The sequence below is a fragment of the Hydra viridissima genome, unplaced genomic scaffold, assembly GCF_058129835.1.
Source record: "Hydra viridissima isolate aposymbiotic clone 2 unplaced genomic scaffold, HvirCarnegie_v1 scaffold_1, whole genome shotgun sequence".
Taxonomy (NCBI): Eukaryota; Metazoa; Cnidaria; class Hydrozoa; order Anthoathecata; family Hydridae; genus Hydra; species Hydra viridissima.
Window position 1 is genome coordinate 11,122,456 of NW_028324300.1, and position 21,383 is coordinate 11,143,838.

Sequence of the window (21,383 nt, forward strand, 5' to 3'; positions counted from 1 at the left end):
TTTGTTTTTTTTTTATCTCTATTGTAAAGTTTATGTGACCCTTCAGTAGAACAGCTCTTTATAATCTTAATTCTTTTTTCATGTCTTCACACAATTCTTACAATTAAATAGTTTTCTACTCTATTAGTCAAATAGTTTTATATCACCACTGTTCTCCTATTTTTCATCTTTACAATTAGTTGCATTGTGTTGCTGGCACCCAGTCAATTTCGGAAACTAATTTAGAAACTGAAGACTTTCAGAATGAAATAAAATCGCATGTCAGGGCAAGAACTTTCAGTGAAATTTCTAGTTTTTCTGTTGATGGTGATAAATCAATACTTAAAACAAATTCAGGTAACTTTTTTTTCAAACAGTTGTTAATGTGGTATTTTTGCTGATGTTTTGATAAAAGTAGTGTTTTAAAGTTTGTTTTTTTACCTCTCAATAAATTACCGCTATAAGGTGGCTTTTTCTTTCCTTTAACTTGCCCACAAGGTATTTCTATTCAAATATTAAATCTTAGACCAGGATTACTTTCATCCAAAAACTGTTATGCTACATTCCAGATGAACTTCAATACTTTTGCAACAGTATTGTTAAAAGCCCTTTTAAGACATGAAATGAATTAAATAAATTTGATTTTAAACAAAAATCTTGCCCAACTAAAAAGTTTGTTTCTTTTGTTTTCTGGTTTTTGATTTTGTTAAAACTATTTGAGCAATAACAAAAGTAATTCTACAATCAAATTGACTTAACAGTTTATTTTTTATTTGAATAAAACAAATCTGAATTGCAGTTTAATCATTTTTCCGTTATATTTATATTTTACATAATAAAACATATTTAAAGTCTTAATTGTTTTTAGACCCAAATTGTTAATATAAGATATATTTTTGTCAAAAAAATGATAATTTTGTAAACTCCAAACATTTTACTTGTAAATATAGAGGTAAAAAAAAAAAAGTTGTAATTTACAATCATAAAAATTATTAATGTATCAGTTGTTTTTTTTTTTATATATATATATATAAGCAAGCTTTCTCTTGCAATTCTTGTTGTAAAGTAATGTCTTGTGAGTATATGTTAAATGGATGTTTGCTAGTTGGTGAAAAAAACTATTCTTTTTATCACAAATAAAATATATTACCAGTATTTTCATTAAAGTTGGTATTTTTAATTTTTTTAAATGTTTTTTTGCTTATCTCTATTCAATCTCTCTATCTTTATCCTGATCACACGTATTTATTCTTTCATCTAATCATGTAACACCTAATTACTGATTTAAAACTGTTCTCTAATTAAGTAATATCTGGAGATATTCACTTAAAAAATTGGATAATGGATAATTGTTATAGAAATTTTTTTTTTTTAGATGTCAGTATTGAGGTTATACCTCCTCTTATGCTCTCAACATTAGTAGCTGCTGATCGAGGAAAAAGTACAAGAACTGGGATTAGCCAAAGTAAGACATTCATGAGGAATTGTTACAAAAATCTTAAAAAAATTAAGTTATTATCACAATATTTATATTTGTTTTAATTGTTTGTTGAATATTGTTCAAAGGTTTCTATCACATATCACAGGTGCTGATGTTCGGAATGATTATAATGCACTGTTTAACCAAACAGTAGATGAGCATGATGATAAAGAAGATTCACCACAAAGCTTTATGCATTTTGGGTTGTGTCAGGCAAGGCTGCTAAGTGAGATTTTGGCAAAAAAACAGTTACCTGGTATAACAAGTCAAGAGCAAATGTATCTTCTTTCGCTTTCTGACACAGTGGCTTCTACTGATTATGACTTAGAAGGCGGTGTTAATGAAATTGCATGTATAAAACCAGAAGGTAACGCAGTTTTGAAATCCACTTGATCCATCTGATCATTTTACTGTTTTTGGCAAGTCAAAAAATTAACTAATTTATTTAAGAAGATTAAGTCAAAATTATTAGCATTGGCATCATCCTTTTGAAAATCATGTTTCAAAATCAAGTTTTTTAAAGTGAATAAACTGTTCTTTAAACTTAACTACTTTTGCTTAGACAATGATCTTAATCTGTTAAATGGAGTTGGAGGAGGTGGTTATGCAACAAGTGTTGCAGCAAGTGGAAGCAGTTTAGATGATTGTGGTTTGCGGTATATGCTTGCTGCTCGACAGTATACTGCTTTGCTCAAGTCTGCCCCTCTCTGGCGTAGAAAAAACCTAGTTGATAAGGTGTTTGATTATCTCCAATAGCTAACTAACTATAAATAATTTTTCTTATTTACTGTTATTTCTGCCTAGTTTTTATTTCTTCTAAATTCTATAGTTATGAAAAAATATTAAGGGAATGGAGACATCTGATATTTGTTGGGCTTTTCACTCTGATTGTAAAGAGGACTTACTCACAGTAATTCCAAGCATGTCCAGGAATTCAACAACATGGAAAGATTTGAGAGATCATGGTGCTGGTTGGTGGATCAGAAGTAATGATATGCTGAAAAGGACAATTGAGAAGGTAGCTTTTTTGTTGTCATGTTTTTTTCAAAACTTTATAGTAAACATATTATATATCAATAATATTATACTAGGTAGCAAAAGCTCAATTTCAAATTAATCAAGATCCGTTAGATTGTGCGTTATTTTATCTTGCAATGAAGAAGAAGTCTTTAGTGTGCACACTGTATAGGTAAATTTATTTATTTTTTTTATCTACTTTATTCAGTTCATTCAAAGCAATTTTGTGATTTCTTAATGTTTATGTTGGGTTAAAAAATTTCTGATGTAATCTGCAAATAGCTTTTTTCTTATGCCTTGTTTAAAATAATACATAATGAACTTTTTACTAAACAAGGACACTTAAATTTATCTTGAATATACAATTTTTTTGAAAGAGTTTTTGAATGTAATTAGCTAGGAGAGCATCTTCAAAGTTTAAGTTTTCTATAAATTTTAAATGTTTTCTTTTAAAAACTAATTGTTTATCATAGGGTTTTTTTAGTTAGTTTGTTTCACTGTAGTATTAAATATTTAGTTTGTGTCCATGGGTTTAAGTTTTAATCTATTAAGTTTGTTTCTAGAATACATTTTAGTCAGAAAATTTGTAGAGTTTATTTGTTATTTTTTAATTAAGATTTAGCAAACAAAATGTATTTATTTTAAAGTCTTGTTGTGCAAGTTTTTTTTTTGTCAGTTGTTGTGCTAAGTTCTTTAGCTTTAAAGTTTGCTGAAATCTTTAGTTCTTAGAGTGAAGTAGAACACCTGAAGTATTTTACATACCATAAAATGTCAAGGTGTTTTTTAACATTTAGTTAATTAGCTAAGAAAACACGTTTCTTTAAAATTCTAGATGTGGGGGAGGGGGATTTTTATAGAAGGATGAAGGAAAGGAGAACTTACTTAAGAGTGTAGCATGATGAAGTACGTACATGGAATTTGAGCATGAGTTTATCGTACTCATCCTCTAAAGTTACTTGATTTATGAATAAGGATTTAGTGAATGAGTTGATTTCAATGGATACATAGTTTGCTAGTACAGTCTTATTTTGTTTCAACCTTTCAAGACATTTTACTGAATTTCTATTCAATTAAATCCATTAAACTTAGTTTTTAAAAATTACAAATTTGTAATTTTCAAAAACTTGTCACACCATAAACTTTTACAGTGCACAAAGAGTTTTATTTTGTGCATTTATTTAAGTGCATAAAGAGTTTTATTTTAACAAACTTCAGAAAATTTAATTTTTTAAAAAGATTCACATAAGATATTCGTACTTTATTTGTTGTTATTGGAAAAACCAAATACTGATGCTTAGTTTCTTTATAAATGTTGATAATATTCTTTTTAACTAATAGATCATTGAGAGATAACAAAATGTCAAATTTTTTCTCCAATGACTTTACACAAGAAAGATGGCGCAAAGCAGCATTGAAAAATGCATTTGCACTTTTGGGAAAACAGAGATTTGAACATGCTGCAGCTTTTTTTCTGTTAGGAAATGCATTGTGGGATGCAATTCAAGTATGTATATTATGTATTGGTAAAAAAAAATGCACACTTTAAAATTTTAATGCAAAAGATGTATAATTTAAACAATGCTTTATATTTTTTTAAAATTTACATCAGAATAATAATGTTTAAATGAAACTTTAACGGTCAAAACCATATCAAGTTTGTAATATAGTGTGAAATACCTCAAAAAATCACATGAATAAAAAACTAAACAATTTTACTAACCAAACTTAACCTAAATAGGATTTCTTAATGGAAGTAAATGAGCAAATAGACCATTTAAAATCACTTATTCAGAGAACATTAGAAAATGCTTCTTATACAAACCCCCTTAACCCTCTGAATATCGAAAATTGTATTCATCTTAATCACATTATCAAAGATTTTTTTTTATTTATTCATTGAATTCTAGAGCAACGTATTTTCTTTATAGACTGTTTTACAATATCAATAAGATTTAAAAAAAAAAAAATTAAAGTTTGCTGTTCATTTTTGTTGTTTGCATTATTTTTATTTTTACTAGGTTTGTCTTAATCGTTTAAATGATATACAATTGGCATTAGTTATTTCTCGGTTATATGAGAATGATAATACTGTTCATAATGAAATTTTACAAAAGTATGTTATTAAAAGTGAACTAGATCCACCTATTACAGGTAAGAAAAATTTAAGATTTGCACTTTATTAATTGCTGTTTAAATATATCAATTACAGATTCATTTATTATAAGTATGTCACACTGGATTCTTTTATTTTTCAATTACAGATTCATTTATTATTAGTATGTCACACTGGATTCTTAATGACTACAGAAAATCTCTTGAAGTTTTACTTTTACCCACCATCAAAGAACAGGAGTTGTTTAATTACCCACCTATCTTTAACTTCTATTTCTACTTGCATTCACACCCTTTATTATCTAAACTATATAAAACTACAAACAATTTTTCTAAAGTTAACAGTTCTGACCCTATCCATCTTATTAGCTTAGAGGATATGAAAGTTTGTGAGCGCAAACTTTTCTTTAAAACTGCTTTGTTTCATTTGGAGTCTGGTTTGCCTGACATAGCTCTTGAAGTTTTGTCTATGCAAGATTTAGTTGCAACTAACAACGACAATGGAGCTGATAATATTGAGTTAGATCATGATAAAACTAGTGATGACTTAAAGACATCTCAGGGAAATAGTGCAATGGATTGGAGTAAGCCTGTGGCAGACCAGGCGAATGATATCATGGATTGGAGCAAGCCTGTTACAATCTTTGATGAAGAAGATTATAAAATAGGAATTTCTCTAGATGATAGCAATTCTGACACAGTTAACAGTGATAATGAAAATGTAAAAACTATTGCCAGTGTAGTAAGTGATAATAGCAAACTGACCAATCAGAAAGGAAAATCTACTAACAAAACTGATATTTTATCATTGAACATGAAATTCATTTGTATAATACAGTGCTTGATAGAAAGCTTAAAAGCCTTGTCATCAAAATGCTTGCTGGAAAACATTAAGCTTCGGTTAGCCTTGAGTGAGCTTCTTAATCATGAACTAGCTTTCTTACATCTAAACTGTGATTATGGATTCGAAGAAGATTTATCTGATTACATTCCGGAGCAAGGTATTCAAGTTCTTGATTTTTCCAATAAAACATGTTTGAACAAAGTTTTGATTGTTTCTTAAATATTTTTTTTCTTCACTGCTAAATTATTTTTTAGTTAAAAAAAAGAAAATATAAGTTCTGCATTATGTCAGTTATACAAATAGCACTAATGGCTTTATTATTAGTGCTATTTGTAAAACAGGTAGAAAAAAAAGTACACAGATTACATAGTGTCCAAGCTTTTTTGGATGACCATATGTGTTAAATTTAGAGACCATTTTTAATAAGGGTAGATTTTATTACTGTTAATTGGGCAACAATACTGTTGCACAATTTTTTTCTCTAGAAGTCAAGATGCCTTATTGGTTAGATAAATATTTATAATAACTGTTATTATAAATTTGTTAAGTGAATTATATTAATCATAGAAACAATTATTACAAAATCAGGTTAAATAAACATGCTGATAAGTACCTTTAAATAAAACTTTGTTAAAAATAATCATCTTTATTCAAATTAATCATCTGTGTAAAGTGTAAGCCACCTAGAAACGGCTTCTGAAATGTATCATAGTCATGTAAAAAATAAGTCTATGAATAGTAAATATCATTTAGAAAGCTTATTAGAAAACCAAGAAGAACTTTTCTAATATTGAATGTTAATTTGTGATTGAAATCCCATTTATATTAAAATCTAAATCTGTGTTATGTATAGATTTTCAAAAAAATTTGACATTCATTTTGATGTAGATTTTGTTCATAGAGATTTTGTACTTCTTACTTTTTTACTTTTTCAGAACTCAAAATAACATTTAAACACTAGCAGGCATTATTTTAGGCCCCTTTATTTTATATTCTTATTTTAGATAATCGTTTTCAACTTAAAAAAAGAACCTCTTCTTTATATAACACAAGCCCAGCTAACAAATTTCATAATGAATCCTCTCTTGGTGAGAAGGTTGAAGCTATAGCTCTACATTCAGAATGGTTGCGTAATAATCATAGTGTACTCAGTACTTTATATGAATATTGTCTAATGGTTGGTACTGGGCATGCTGAGTTAACTGGTAAGAAAAAAAGCGTTTATATTAGTTAATTGGTGTAATGTGTTAATAATTTTTAATATTTTTTTTACTACATTATCATTTAAGCTGTATGTTTGGAGTTGCTGTTGCTTCTGCATGAAGTTGAAGACCACAGAGTCTTATCTGCACCACTTTCTTCAAGTATTTCAGCAGGGCCTAGTGCTCCTCCACTTTTATTAGCTTCAATGACATCATTTTCATTAGTTATTAGTCCTACAATGTTTCTAAAATCAATGGCCCATGATTTGCTGCATACTGTTATCAATCTTCCTGCCCTTCCAAACCCTCAAAATCCTGTTACAAGACTTTCAGATATGGAGAGTCTCTTGTTTTCTTTATCATCCTGCGTTTATCACAGTCTATGTGGAGGAGATGAAGATAAGCTTTTAACATCAATAAAAAAAGGAGAGACTGAGCTTGTGGGAAAGCAAGGAGTTGATGGTGAGACATTTTTTCTTATCTAAAGTTTTTGCTAAAATTTTTTTTTTTAGTTATTGAGATGTGTATATATATATATATATATATATATATATATATATATATATATATATATATATATATATATATATATATATATATATATATATATATATATATATATATATATTTATTGTTAAGTTTAGAAAAAGAAATATTTTGTCAGGCCATGTTATGTATGTATGTATGTATGTATGTATGTATGTATGTATGTATGTATGTATGTATGTATGTATGTATGTATGTATGTATGTATGTAAAACTACTATATTTGACAAGTAGTTTATATACACAGAAAAAAAATGTTTGTGAGCAGCTAAAACAACTTATTGTATACTTCTAGAATTTCTTACGTACTATTTATGAATCCTTCTTTCACAGCATTTAATATTGCATCTTTGCCATGAGAAGTAAAGTATGTTTGATATCCAAAACCAAGTTTTAACTGTCATAAAATGTAATATAGTAATATTGCAGTAAAATGATCATACTCTTGTAGATTTCTCATGTTTAAAAAATAATATTTAGGTAAACTAATTCGAGTGCCTCCAGGAAACTTAAATGTTGATTTGGAACCAACGTCTTCTCCTTCACAATGGCCAGGTGTTAAATTTTTAGTTACTCTTCTCACTTCAAGTAGTCGTGATCGTTCACAGCAAATTCGCTTGTTGTTATGTGAAATAGCTGTAGCGATTTACTTAAGTATGCTTGTTAGTGCATCTTCACGGCTTTCCTGTCAAAATTTATATAGACTTGTAGCAAATAATGTTTCTGAGAAAATGTGGAATGCAGTTTTTGGGGGGGCTACTAGAGTTGTGATTCATGCACCAGAGGAATTAGAAAAAACACCTTCTGTTCAATCACCAATTTGTGAGGTTAAAAGAGATACAACTAGGATGAAATGGAATTACAAATTGCTTGGTAGATCAAGTGTTTCATCTTCCACAACTATAGGAGAAGAGGATAAAGGGCTTGTTCGCCATGAACTATTTATATTACCAAAATCAACTCTTTGTGATTATTTTTTAAGAAAGGTACTTTTTTTTTTTAGATTTGTAAAAAATATTTTACACATATCTTTTTTTTTTTAAAGAGTATCTTTAAATAATCAATTTTGCTTTTTAACATTTTATTAACAGTTGTTTTTTTAACAGATGTCAGTGCCCTTAAATTTAATAAATTTAAAAATAAAATTTAATTTTCTTTCCTTTTGAAAAATTTTTTTGTCTAACTTTTGTTTAAGTTAGGTTTATATACAGTTTTTCCTCTTCAGCCACAAGAGAATTCATTTAACTATGACTCTGATGAGGATAATTTTTCTGATGAAGAAAATGGGAAAGAGGAACAAGATGATGATGACCCATTAAAAAGTGACGCTGAAATAAAGATTAAGAGGGAATTAAAAGAAAAAGAAAACAAAATTCTAAATGAACATTATGACAGTTCAACTTATGCTTGGCTTGTCATGCAGCTTGGCATTGTCAAACTGACGTCTTTGAATATCAATAATTTTATCTCCATGCTAGGATTTGATATGTCTGGTCAGCATTGTTTATTTTTTAATTTCCCCAGTTTTATTATACTATTCTATGAATAAGGAAATGAAAATATTTATTTTGCAGACCTACCAACACAGTCACTTCTACTTTACAATGCAACAAAGATTTTGATTCGCTGGGAACAGCTTCTCATAGCTCAGATTGATGCTTCTCCGACCTTAATTGAAAGTTTAATAAGCTACCATCCTTCTGAAGATGGCTTTCAAAGGGGTGGCGTCGCTCTAAATAGGCTTAAAGCTCTATTAGATCCGCAAAATACTCCTTTTAGGTAAAAATTATAAAGTAAATCAAGTAAATGCTATTATATAAAAAATGAATTTCTTTACAAGTTTTTAAGAATTGATGACATTGTTTTTCAGTTAATTACTGTTATTTAAGACCATTACCCTTGTCATTCAGTAATTTTCATCCACCATTTTTTACATTCTTATGCATTCAAAAACCAACAAGACATTTCATTCCATATGACACTGATCTACTTCTTTCATTTATGCTAACAAGTTTGCTTTCAAAACACATTTGAAAAATTTATTATAAAATAGTAAGATAATAACTTTAAAGTCCTAAAGTTTTAAAAAATTTTTATAAGTTTCAAGTATCATAACAAGATTTGATTTTTTTTCTTTGTCTCTTTAGCAACAAAACATCAAAATCACAGCCAGCTAAAAGATTGTGGCACAATTTAGTTCGCCAAGAGCCTTTGAGAGCAATGTTTCTACATTATGCTTTCAGTTCAGTCTCAGATGGGGTTAGTTTTTATTTATTTTTCTATTTCAGTATTGTAAGCAATATATATTTGAGATGTTTTTACATTTTGAAAAATTGCAAGTGTTAAATAAATTTTTAATGCAATAATTGTGTTTTGATTTTCTTGACTCTACAACAACCCTTCAAATAAATTTAGTTAGTTCACATTTTCTCTTATAGGTTTATTTTAACTTGGTATCAATATTTTTTAAAAGTTTCTCTTTTTAGACTGATGAAACTGATTATGAGTGCTACTCCTGTCGTGTTCTACACAAAGACCCTGAGCCTGTTACAAATTTATGCCTGAACAAAGTATGGAATATTGTTTTAAAATAACTTTATATTCTTTACATCTCCAGTTATTCTTCTCATATTTTTATAACAGTATAAAAAATCATCCCTTTGTTTTTAGTCAAATTTAGACTATATAGCAGTATCTACAACTCAAGAAATCATTGAGTATGATATTTCAGGAGCTTTAAAGAATGATTTGTTTTCATTTGATGAAGATGGAAATGTTGTATCAAATGAAAACAGGTAGAAATTGTCTTTTTTTCGAGTATTAGGCACAAAATACAAGCTGATATGTAAATATGATTTCTGATTATTTTAAAGTAAGCCTTGTGAAGAATTTTTAAAGTTCATTCGTTTAGACCAAGTTCTTGAAATAAATTATGTATTTCTAGCACTTTCATGGAGGATAGATCAAAAAAAGCATTTACTCCTTCTGTGGTTAGTTTTTAACTTTACCTTGAATTTCATTTTAAATTTCCTAGATATACAATTTTACAATTATTTATTTTCATTTTTTTTTTTTAATGTTTTTTTATTCATTTATCTAAATTTAAGCAACTTGATTTTGTTTAATTATTTCTTAAAGATTCAAAGAAGAATGTGTTCAGGAGTTCGTCGAATGGATTCACATCCAAGCTTGCCTTATTGTAAGATGATAAAGCTTTTATGAAACATTTTGATAAAGCTTTTATGCACTCATTACTAAAACTCTGCTAAAAATAGTTTTAATTTTATTAACTTTTAGAAATTTTTTTAATGCTGAGTTTCATGTGATGCACCTAATATATATATATATATATATATATATATATATATATATATATATATATATATATATATATATATATATATATATATATATATATATATATATATTTGTTTTATAGTTTAATATAGAATCAATTATTTAGATGTGACTGGAGGTACTGATGGAAGCGTTCGTATGTGGGAGTTTGTTCATCCTGATCAAATTTACTTATTTCGTGGGCCAGGACAAAATGAGCGAGTCAACAAAGTTCAATTTTATGGCTTAGGTAATAAGGTAATGGAATACTTACTATATGCATATCAATTGTTTTTCAAATACTTTTTGTTCTCTTGTTTAATCATATATATATATATATATATTTTTACCTTAAAGATTTTTTCCTTTTGATACAAAGTTCGCTGAAATATATCAACGTCGTTTTACCAAGTTAATAAACTTAATAAACCATATATTCTTTTTTTTAAGTTTGCAGTTGTTGATGACAGTGGATATCTTTCTATGTGGATGATAACAAATACTCAAAGTTCGACTCCTTTTCTTGTAAGTCTGTTAGGGATTTAAATCATAATAATCATCATGAATATTTTATACAAGATTTGGTTTTATTTTAATTTGTTTCATGAAAATATTATCTTTATCATTTTAGACTCTTCGTTGTCATACAAAAGCTTGTTTTGACTTTGTGTATTTGGGTTCCAGCAGTTTAATTGCTACCGTGGGCTTTACTAATGATAAGAAGTAGGTTTTCGTCTTTCTATCTTTTAACTCGTTCAATAAGCGTGTTTTAGTATTAATACACTTATATTACTATATTATATTATACTATATTATACTATACTGCTACTACTACTAATACTTCCATCACAAATGGGAAACTCATATACAGAATCAATATCTTTACGCAAACTTAAGATTCTTTCAACTGTAAGATTTAAGTACTTTTTCAAAGTTTTTTAAAAAGACTTTTCAAATGGCAGAATATCATACTTTCAACCAGGGCTGTGGAGTCGGTAAACCGCAGTTCCGACTCCGACTCCTTAACTTTATCATGGTCCGACTCCGACTCCTTCATAAGTCACCAATTTGTAACAACAAATTTACCGCGTTAAAATGTTAAGATTGCCTATATCATCACCATGATATAAATAATCCGACCACTTAGTGCTTTAAACAATATTTATTAGAAAACAATTTTTGAACAAATAACTTTTCTGAACTTTTGTAAATAGATATACAATACTAATAAAATTATGAATTAGTCCTCAGAAAAAGTATTGCCTCCATCAGATCCTCCTTCATGGATGTCCTCAAATCTGATCTTATTATTTTTAGCGCAGAGAACAACCTCTCCACACTAACTTGAGTTGGTGGCAAAGCAGTAACCACTCGGGCAACTTCTCTGACCATTTCAGGATACTTATCAATAGCTTGCAGTACTGTTACTTTTGATGAACAGTCAAATTGTTCCACTACTTTTAATGCACATGAAAAACTGTGCTGAAATTTACTGGCAGTGTTCTCTGATAGAGATGACTCTTTTTCCATGCGGGAACGCTTTGAACGGTCTTTATGGTCCAAATATTTCTCAAAATCAAGTTCTTCATCAGTAGATGATGTTGAAGATGTGGTAGTATGACCCAATTCCTCTTGTTCCTGACAGTTCTGTAACTTGTTCATTCTTACTGCTATTTCAAACAGAGCTTCTTTTCCTTTAGTCAGTTGTTCATCATCAAGAAGTATCCGATGCATTGGGTCTACATAAATAGCTGCTAAAAGAATCTTATTTTCTAATAGTACTTTTTCTCTCTGTTTCATTGAAGCGACAATGCCACTTGCAAATAACGCTCCTTTTTGGGACAGACAAAACATCAAGTTTTTCCACTCCTTAAGGAAAATACCTGGAGTTAAGTCCTCTTCTTGCAATTTTTTAGTCACTGCAAATGGATGTTGTAGCAATTCTTCAAGCTCTTTCACCTGTTTCCATTGGCTTTCATGTAGCATCAATTGAGGATTAGCCATGTCTACGAGAAAGGGTTTCAGTTCAACCAAGCGTTGAATCATTAAGTAGGTACTTCCCCATCGTGTGGCTTGATCAATAATTGCCCCTTTTCCAGCGCGTCTCTTCAAAATTGAGTCAACTTTAGGGGTTCTAGCAGCAGTAGCCAATTTTCTCAATTTTTCAATTAGTGCAGCAGCATGTCCTTCTTGCAGACCATCCCGTATAGCCAGCTGTAGCGTATGCACAGCACAGCGCATGTGATGAATGCGAAAACGTATCGACATAGTTTCAACAAGATCATCTAAACTTTCATATTGCTGTTCATCTGAAGCAACTTCTGTTTGCTCCTCTGTCTCTATATTGTGTTCCTCCATTTCAAATATATCTGTTTCTCTGAACCCAGTATGTTCTTCCAGCTGCCTGTCACTTTCAGTAGTCTTGTTCATCTGTTTAATGGTACTTATCATGTTTGAAGCATTGTCAGTTACAACTGAAAGAACTTGTTCTTTTTTAAGTTCATACTCTTGAAGATTCTTCTCCACTAAGACCTGGAAAAATTCGCTAGTATGATGAGCTTTGGTGTCTTTTACTGCCAAAGTCTTGGTAACTATTTTATTATTTTCACAAACAAATCGGACATTGATCGCAAAATAGTTCACTCTGTGACGTGTACAGCCGTCCATTTTAAGAAACACACAGCGTCCTTTGAGAGATTTTTTAAGTTCTTCTTTTTGTTTAATAGCTTCTTCAATAACTAATTTTCTAATACTCTCTCTCTCCAGAGAAACGCTAAGCTTGCGGGCCATTTCTCCATTAAGACCCATAAAAGCTGGTTTTGAAAATAATGATATAGGCAAACTATCCTTTACCACAAGCTCTATGATCTGTTTTTTAAATGTTTCAACTGTCATTGTCACAGTAACTTTGTCACTAACAAAATATCTTGCAACTGATATCTGCAAGGTTTTCTGCTCCTTTGTTTGGCTGGAAGTGCTGGTCACTGGTTCATTACTTTGGATGCAGTCTTTCTCTTTCACTACTTTGAATAGTTCAGAATGAAAGCGCTGTAAATGTCTCTTTAGATTGGAAGCTCTTGTAGGAGCATTTTTATCTTTGCCTGCATATGCACTGATCTTGACTCCACAGCATTTGTTTTCATCTGGATCATTTGTCATACACTGACAGACAAAATGTTTTCCATCTTGAGTAATAGTAAAATGTTCAAATACAGCAGACTTAACAGGAGGCTTCTTTGACATTGTCAGTTTTTTTTATAATGTGCTCACAATTCAAATGACAACTGTTTTTCCTAAAAACAGTTGCACACATTAAAATCTATATATACACAAGTATATGTATTTCACAGCTGTCCACTATGTATAAATTTATATGTTAGAATTACATTTGTCGGAGAAAGAAAAATGTGAAAAGTGCAGGTGCTATGTTTAGACACGAGGGGTTATTTATGGAACTATTGTAAAGCAGTAGGTCGGGGGGGTAGGGTGGGGCTAGTTGAGCAATTTTTACTAATTCTAACAGATCTCTTCAACGGTGCATCGGATTTACATTATTTTTTTACTATTAGAAAGATAGTTATATCTGCTAAAAATGGCATAGGAGAGAAAAGCGTTTTTAGATTTGTTTGAGAAATTGTTTGAAAAGTTTACCCAGCTGCTCAACCTACCGCTGTGGGGTAAGTTGCAATAAACAAATTAATGCATTTCTGTGACTACAATGAATTCTTTTATAAAACTAAAATATATATACATACATACCTTCATACATAGTATTGAGTCGCATTTCATGTACGTAAACTAATAAAGTAAAAAGCGCAACTACTACATTGCGCATTAAAAGTAATTAAAAATTTCTTTTGTTTTTGAAACATTTTTAACCAAAGAGTGCATAAATAAGACTTCAGTAAATTTTCAATTTTCTTTTGAGGAAAAGTTTGAAATTGAAAATATTTGTAAATTGAAAATAAGTGGCATTTTACAGTTTTTTAAAAACTGTAAAATGCCAAGACCGTAAAAAAAAAAGATAATAAAGAACTTTTAACTTCGAAGTATTCAAAGAAATAAATTTACAAACATTTCAGCTTTTTACATTTGTTGCATAATTGTGCAATAATTATGCGCTTTTCTGTTAAATAGTAAAGTTGCGCTTTTTACCCTTAGTTTACGTACATTACTACATATATACATATATATATATATATATATATATATATATATATATATATATATATATATATATATATATATATATATATATATGTATGTATGTATGTATGTATGTATGTATGTATGTATGTATGTATGTATGTATCTGTGTGTGTGTGAGAGAAAGCTTGTGTCTGTATAACTGTAGTTTTGTATACATACAAATATGTGTAATATACACACACATATATTACAGTTATATACCAATAGTAAGTGAAATAAAATAATATATAAATTATTTATATACAGTATATATAATCAAAATATATATAAAGTATGAAATGCCATCATATCAAGCATAGCAAACAAGTAATACGTAATTCAAAACTAAATCAAAATTTCTATTTAAATTTTTAGCTAATATATTTTATTGATTAAGTAATATTTAAGTAAAAATATTTTCAAAAGAAGCAAAAATTAAATAGTTTTCACTCGCATTTAAACTGTAACATATTTCAAAAAAAAAAAAGAATTAAAGATATCTTAAATTGCTTAGAGTATTTAAGAATGATTAATTTAAAATGTTTACCTAAAAATGTTTAGCAAAGTATAATCAAAAGTTAAATAAATAGGTAATGTATAAACATTACCCATTACACAAACCTAAGTGTTGATAAATGGTTTTTTAAGCATCTGAGAGAAATATAGTAAATATACTTTTTTTTACTTTTTTGATCCGAAATCAAAAAGGTGCCCGCGCATCTCATTTGAACGCCGTCCAACAACCATTTAATGCGCATTATATTACCATTATATATACCTATCTTTCGTCCATTAGATGTTTTGTCATTTGATGGGTAGTTTGTGAGATATTTTAGTTGCCCAACTTGCCCCTATTCTTAACTAGCCGCGCTATGCTCAAATGGCTTAGTTGCCCCTAGCAACCAATCAGATTACACATTTCATTTTCCAAATAAGCTGTGAAGTGAAATGAAAGGTGGAATCTAGTTGCCTGGGGCAACTAGGCCACTTCTTTTTTACACAAAATTAATAAATAACTCCTTTGGTGTCTAAACCTAATAGCTGCACTTTTTGTACATCTACATAAGAGGTTTACAGCTGAGCATATGTGCTAAATTCACAACCATAAAAAGCAGCATTTCTTTATAATGTCCTTCATGATCCGGAGGCTACATTATAATAAGGAAAATATATATAGGAACTTATCCTGTTTCTGTGTGTGCAGTAATAAACAAAGTAAAAGAGATAACAATGCCAAACACAAGCACTATAGTGGTCAGATAGTGTTATTTCTCATGTACTATCACTTTACAAAAGAATAATGCAAAGTTAATGGAATACTTTCAGTCTTTCTGTTCTGTGAAGCAGCTTTTTTCTGCTTGGTGTTGGCACGTCTAACTTTCTACTAAGAATATGAAACATAGTGTAAGGCAGTGTAAGTCATGAAGTTATCTATTATAAGGGATGGTGGAAGAGAGTATAGGGGAGGTGATTTATGATTCTTAGTGATAAGCAGCAAAACACCCTGTTGCTTATCACTGTTTTAAAGGCCTTAAATTAACATATCAAACTCCAAGCCCTACAGTTGTTGCAAACTATTACTACCATTGCCATTATGTCTGGATATCCTACAGAGTCTGATACTTAAAGCTAGAGTTTGATACTTAAGCTTTAGACTGACAGAACATAAAATATTTTAATGACTAACATATATAAAATCCTTATGAAAATTATGAAACTTTGAAAGATTTTTTTTAAACTGGAGTCGGAGTCGGTACATTTTTTCCGACTCCGACTCCACGACTCCGACTCCGACTCCGCAGCCCTGCTTTCAACATTCTTCAGATCTAATCACTGCACCACTGCGGCACACTTTTTGAGGAGGGGTTTTAGTTTTGCACCAGGCACATAACTTAATCAAAATTTAAACAAATTTGCGTCAGGCAAGTATTTTAAGCCTTTATAATTAAAAACGAGTGATTATAATTGGCCATTTGTTCCTCAACAGAGATATATTGTAAGTGAAATCTTGTGATCTGACTAACATTTGATTAACTGCAATCTACTGTCTTTTTACTGTTTTATTTTATTTTTAAATAATTCAAAAGTTTATCAAATTTAATATTAAATATTTTTTTAAAAATTTAGGAATATTTGTATATGGGATACACTTTTGCCTGAAAAGAATGCTTTGATTCACCGTAAGTGCATTAAAAACTTTTTTAACAAAATATTCCTTTTAAACTTACGTTCAAACCTGTACAATCAAAGGCGCATATTCTTAAGCCGTGTGTACACTACAAAAGTTATATTTTAAGGATTCTCACACAACGTGCACGGTGCTCAATGCCTTGCATACGTATCAAGTCAGCAAAGCCTTATTTCTGGAGGAAAGCGAGGCGATGTGTCTATATTTGATATTAAACAGCGTCAAGTACTGCATACTTTTCAAGCTCATGATTGTCTCATAAAAACGATTACGTTAGATCCAGCGGAACAGCTTTTCGTTACTGGTGCTATTGATGGTGATCTAAAAGTAAGTAATATATGTACAAATATTTAATATTTATATCTTTAAACACACTTTAGTTATGAAAATGTCAATACCTTAAAGAGGGAAAGATAACAGAAGAGTAATTTACTAATAAAGATAGTAGACTTTTCTATTAAAAACTAAAAGAAAAAAGTTATTAAATTGAAAGTAAGTTGAGAATTAAAGGAAAAAAAACTTACGTTTACTCCGAAAATTTTTACTTACTAATAATTATTTTTATAAAAGAATGCGTTAAATATTAACTCGTTATAGGTGTGGGATTTAGCGACTCTAAAAATGATTGAAACTTTCCCAAAAGAACACTCTCGTGGTACCGTTTCATTACGCCATGTAAGTCCTGGTGTCCAATGTATCAAGATATTAGAAGGATATCAGATGTTCTCTTGTGGAGGCGATGGATCGGTGAAATGGAGAGTTTTAAAGCTAAAAAATCTCCTAACGGGTATTAAATAACGGCACGAAATAAAACCTTATTGTGGTTATTACACCCTGTATTAAAAAGCCTGTCAGTCAAACATTTTGTTTATCTGACAGTCGAAAGTTAACTCGTGACTGCAATATATAAAAAGTTTTTTTTTTCGCTGCAAATTTTTTCTTGTAAATAATGTTTTGTTATAAGAAGATTCGAAGTATTTTTTACTATATTTAATTTATTACTTTTCCTGCAATCTTCACTTTTCCTAAATTCTCATGTGTTTAACTTGTCCTCAAATGTTATTTCATTTTATGAAACAAATTTTTTTATTTATGTGGAATTTTGTAATTAAAAATCTTAAAAAGCACGAAATTTCATGATGCAGTCTCTTGTTCATGTATTAATTCTAATATTAGTTGTGTAAAACAATCGATGATGTCATCTGAAAATGTTTAGCTTTTGTTCACCTAACATTTAAGAAAATGACGCGTTAACAAGTTGTTAATACCAAATGCTGGGGCCAATGCTATAAACATAAAAAACGAAGTTTTTTCCGTAAAACACGAAGTTTTTACCGTAAAAAGCGAAGAAAAAAAAAGTCCATTGCTATAAACATTCAAAAAACTCCGTTTTTAAGATAAAAACTTCGCTATTAAATCCAATGCTATAAACGAACAAGGGAATCGCCTTTTCAGATAAAAAATGCGTTTTTTCGAAAAAAAACTTCAGATAGATTTTTGATCTCAATTTTAGATATTTTCTTCGTGATTTTTGGCGGCCATTGTTGGAACAACGTTAGCGCTTCAAAATCATTGAACATTCTTTGTTTGTGTTTTTATGCAGATACTTTATAGATAAAGCTTAAAAGGATTTTGGTAACTCCATAATAAACTAATTACTTAAAATCTGCATTTAATCGATTATTCAGTTCCTTGTTGTGCTTCGTTAACAATGCATGCATGAATTTAAAATTCCATACTTATTTATGAAGGTTTTCGATAGTAATGCTGGTTAAACAAATTTTTCATAGTGTTTGACTAAAGAAAAGAATAAATAGTCGATAAATATGCCATATAATACACAAATACACAACAAAATAATACACAAATACACAACAAAATAAAATGCTGTTTAAAGAACTTAAAATGTTACTAGCAATAAAGATCAGAGAAAACAAAGAGGGGAAGCTTAGTATGTTTTAATTAGCAAACTATTTAAATAAAAATATGTATTGCTACATTATATTTTAAATATATGTATATATGTATATATATATATATATATATATATATATATATATATGTATATGTATATATTTAAATATATATATATATATATGTATATATATGTATATATACATACCTCTACATATATATATATATATATTTATAAATGTTATAGTATAAGTTTGTAATATATAGTATATATTAACATAATATAAGTATGTAATCAATCAATCATATTTCTAAATAAAGATTTTACATTCAAGTTTATATACAAATAGTTATAAACTAATGTAAAGTAAACTACTAACAGTGCTAATGATATATAACAAGGGTAATAATAATGGCAATTTAATCATTCTATTCAAAAACAGCAGAGATATATTACAGTATATAAAATTAACAATGATAACATGATATAATGTATAGTATATATCAATTTTATATATATGTAAATATACATATATATATATATATATATATATATATATATATATATATATATATATATATATATATATATATATATATATATATATATATATATGTAAATATATATATACTTCCAATAGTTTTATTAACTTAATACACTAACATTGAAAATAGCTTCTCCTACACTGTATAATACGATATCATTAAAAAATATATATATATATATAGTAATTTTAAGTAATGTTTTAAACACCAACCTCTCGAGGCAATCGGTGGCGAAGCTAATTTTCTTCAACTTCGAAATGTAAGTCTTCATCCGAAAAAATTAAATCCATGCTCCTACTTTAATTTTAAACAATTTTTTTAAACACCAAATACTAGAATGTAAAAATATTCATATAAATAGAATAGACAGCACAGCATACTTAATGACTAATAAAATTTATTAAGTAGGCCTACTAAATAAAATTTACAATAAAAATTACTATTATATTACCACTATATATTACGGATAAAAAAAGTTCGTGAATTTTAGTGACGTATGCGTTTTATGCTTTATAGCAACGGCCGAAAAAAATACAAACAGCGATAAATTCTTCGAGATTGCGAACTTTTTTTCGTATGTGAAAAATTTCGTTTTTACGAAAGATTTTTTTTCTCGAAAAAAACTTCGAATTGTTTATAGCATTGGCCCCTGGTTAAACGTAACCGAAATCGTGTTAATATTTACATGCCTATAAACGTTTTTTCATTTATATCTGTTGTACCAGTAAAACGACGTTGATATATTTCAGCGAACTTTGCATCAAAAGGGAAAAATCTTTAAGGTAGAATTTACGGCAATCGAATTAGTTAATGTTTACTAGCATGGTTTAAATTCCCGTTACTTGTTTTCTTATTATTTGAGAGCTTACGATAAGAAAACTGCAACGGCAACTTCTGCAATTTATTATAAATATTTGACAGTAGGCATGCGCAATGAATGAGATTCCCTGAAATGCCGTTTTAAAACTTTTTATGCAACGTCAAAACGTTGAAATTCGTGTTTTCTGAAAACGGCTTATAAATGGATCAAAGTAGTGCTTGCTCCAAAAAAGTAACAAAGTAATTATTTAGTTTCTGATACAAATTACAAATTCTGATAGGATATATAAATAAGTATAAATACATAAATATATAAATCTATCGAGTATCATATCGAGTAGTCTACATGGGCAGGAAAACCGTTTTAATAAAATACACAGTGCTTCTACCGGAGTAACTTTAAACCCGTTATAACATATAAACTCTTGAAGTAGTTGAAATACGTTGAGTAAGCGATATATATCACTACGTAGAAATCTAAATTCACTTTTGCATTCATCATCAGACATAATTAGGGATTGCAATCCCGTATTGCGTGATCCCGCAATCCCGCGGGATCCCGCATTAATTTAGCGCATGCGAGATCCCGCAAAAACTACTGCGGGATCCGCGGGATTTGCGGGATTTTGAAACAATTGCTTTTAAACAAAAAAGGTCAATTCTTTTAAACAAAAAAGACAAAAAAGATATCAAATTAAAAGTGTTTAATGTATTTGTGAAACAAATCAATTTAAAAATTTATCTTCAGCTATTAAAATATTTTTCTTAGCTATAAATATAAAAAAATCATTCAAAAATAAGCAATTATTTAGCAAAACGTTAGTCGAACTCGTTCAAATTTTTTTTTGTTTAATTAATGATTATATTGAAATTTTCGCTAATGAGTATGTTGAAATCTTTGTAAATGAGTATGTTGAAAACGTGAAATTGAAAACGTGCGTGTATAATTGTAAAAAATATACTTTTAAAAACTACTTTTTAAAAAGTCTTAAAAATTATTTACATCAAGATTTTAAAACAAAAGTACTAAGCATGTCGCAAATTAAAACTATATGGAATTATTTTAAAAAAAGTGATAATGAAGAAAATGCGAAGTGCATGTTATGTTCGGCTATTTTAAAAATTAATCAAAGATCAACTGAAGGGTTATTAATTTATTTAAAAACTAAACGTGGCACCGATTTAAAATCAAACGTTTTACAACAAGACGGA

At 28.9% G+C, this 21,383-nt stretch overlaps 1 protein-coding gene across 4 annotated transcripts in view; it reads left to right on the top strand.

Annotated features, from left to right (window-relative positions):
- The window catches only part of LOC145188003 (dmX-like protein 1), a 38,908-nt gene extending 20,876 nt beyond the window's left edge, over positions 1-18,032 (top strand). For 3 of the 4 annotated variants that reach the window (XM_090070320.1, XM_090070334.1, XM_090070325.1), the window contains exons 13-37: positions 180-336; positions 1,355-1,444; positions 1,566-1,826; positions 2,022-2,194; positions 2,307-2,477; positions 2,551-2,648; positions 3,815-3,980; positions 4,495-4,627; positions 4,738-5,589; positions 6,437-6,637; positions 6,722-7,096; positions 7,661-8,166; positions 8,406-8,673; positions 8,755-8,959; positions 9,328-9,439; positions 9,667-9,750; positions 9,851-9,975; positions 10,125-10,170; positions 10,319-10,379; positions 10,644-10,774; positions 10,967-11,041; positions 11,148-11,239; positions 16,832-16,884; positions 17,002-17,219; positions 17,490-18,032. In XM_090070320.1, the coding sequence (XP_089926446.1) occupies positions 180-336; positions 1,355-1,444; positions 1,566-1,826; positions 2,022-2,194; positions 2,307-2,477; positions 2,551-2,648; positions 3,815-3,980; positions 4,495-4,627; positions 4,738-5,589; positions 6,437-6,637; positions 6,722-7,096; positions 7,661-8,166; positions 8,406-8,673; positions 8,755-8,959; positions 9,328-9,439; positions 9,667-9,750; positions 9,851-9,975; positions 10,125-10,170; positions 10,319-10,379; positions 10,644-10,774; positions 10,967-11,041; positions 11,148-11,239; positions 16,832-16,884; positions 17,002-17,219; positions 17,490-17,690 (4,854 nt within the window). In that variant the 3' untranslated portion in view covers positions 17,691-18,032. Of the gene's footprint in view, positions 1-179; positions 337-1,354; positions 1,445-1,565; positions 1,827-2,021; positions 2,195-2,306; positions 2,478-2,550; positions 2,649-3,814; positions 3,981-4,494; positions 4,628-4,737; positions 5,590-6,436; positions 6,638-6,721; positions 7,097-7,660; positions 8,167-8,405; positions 8,674-8,754; positions 8,960-9,327; positions 9,440-9,666; positions 9,751-9,850; positions 9,976-10,124; positions 10,171-10,318; positions 10,380-10,643; positions 10,775-10,966; positions 11,042-11,147; positions 11,240-16,831; positions 16,885-17,001; positions 17,220-17,489 lie in introns of those variants that run through there. The other variant, XR_016446186.1, reaches the window with a different exon arrangement.
- Positions 18,033-21,383: the final 3,351 nt, after the last annotated feature.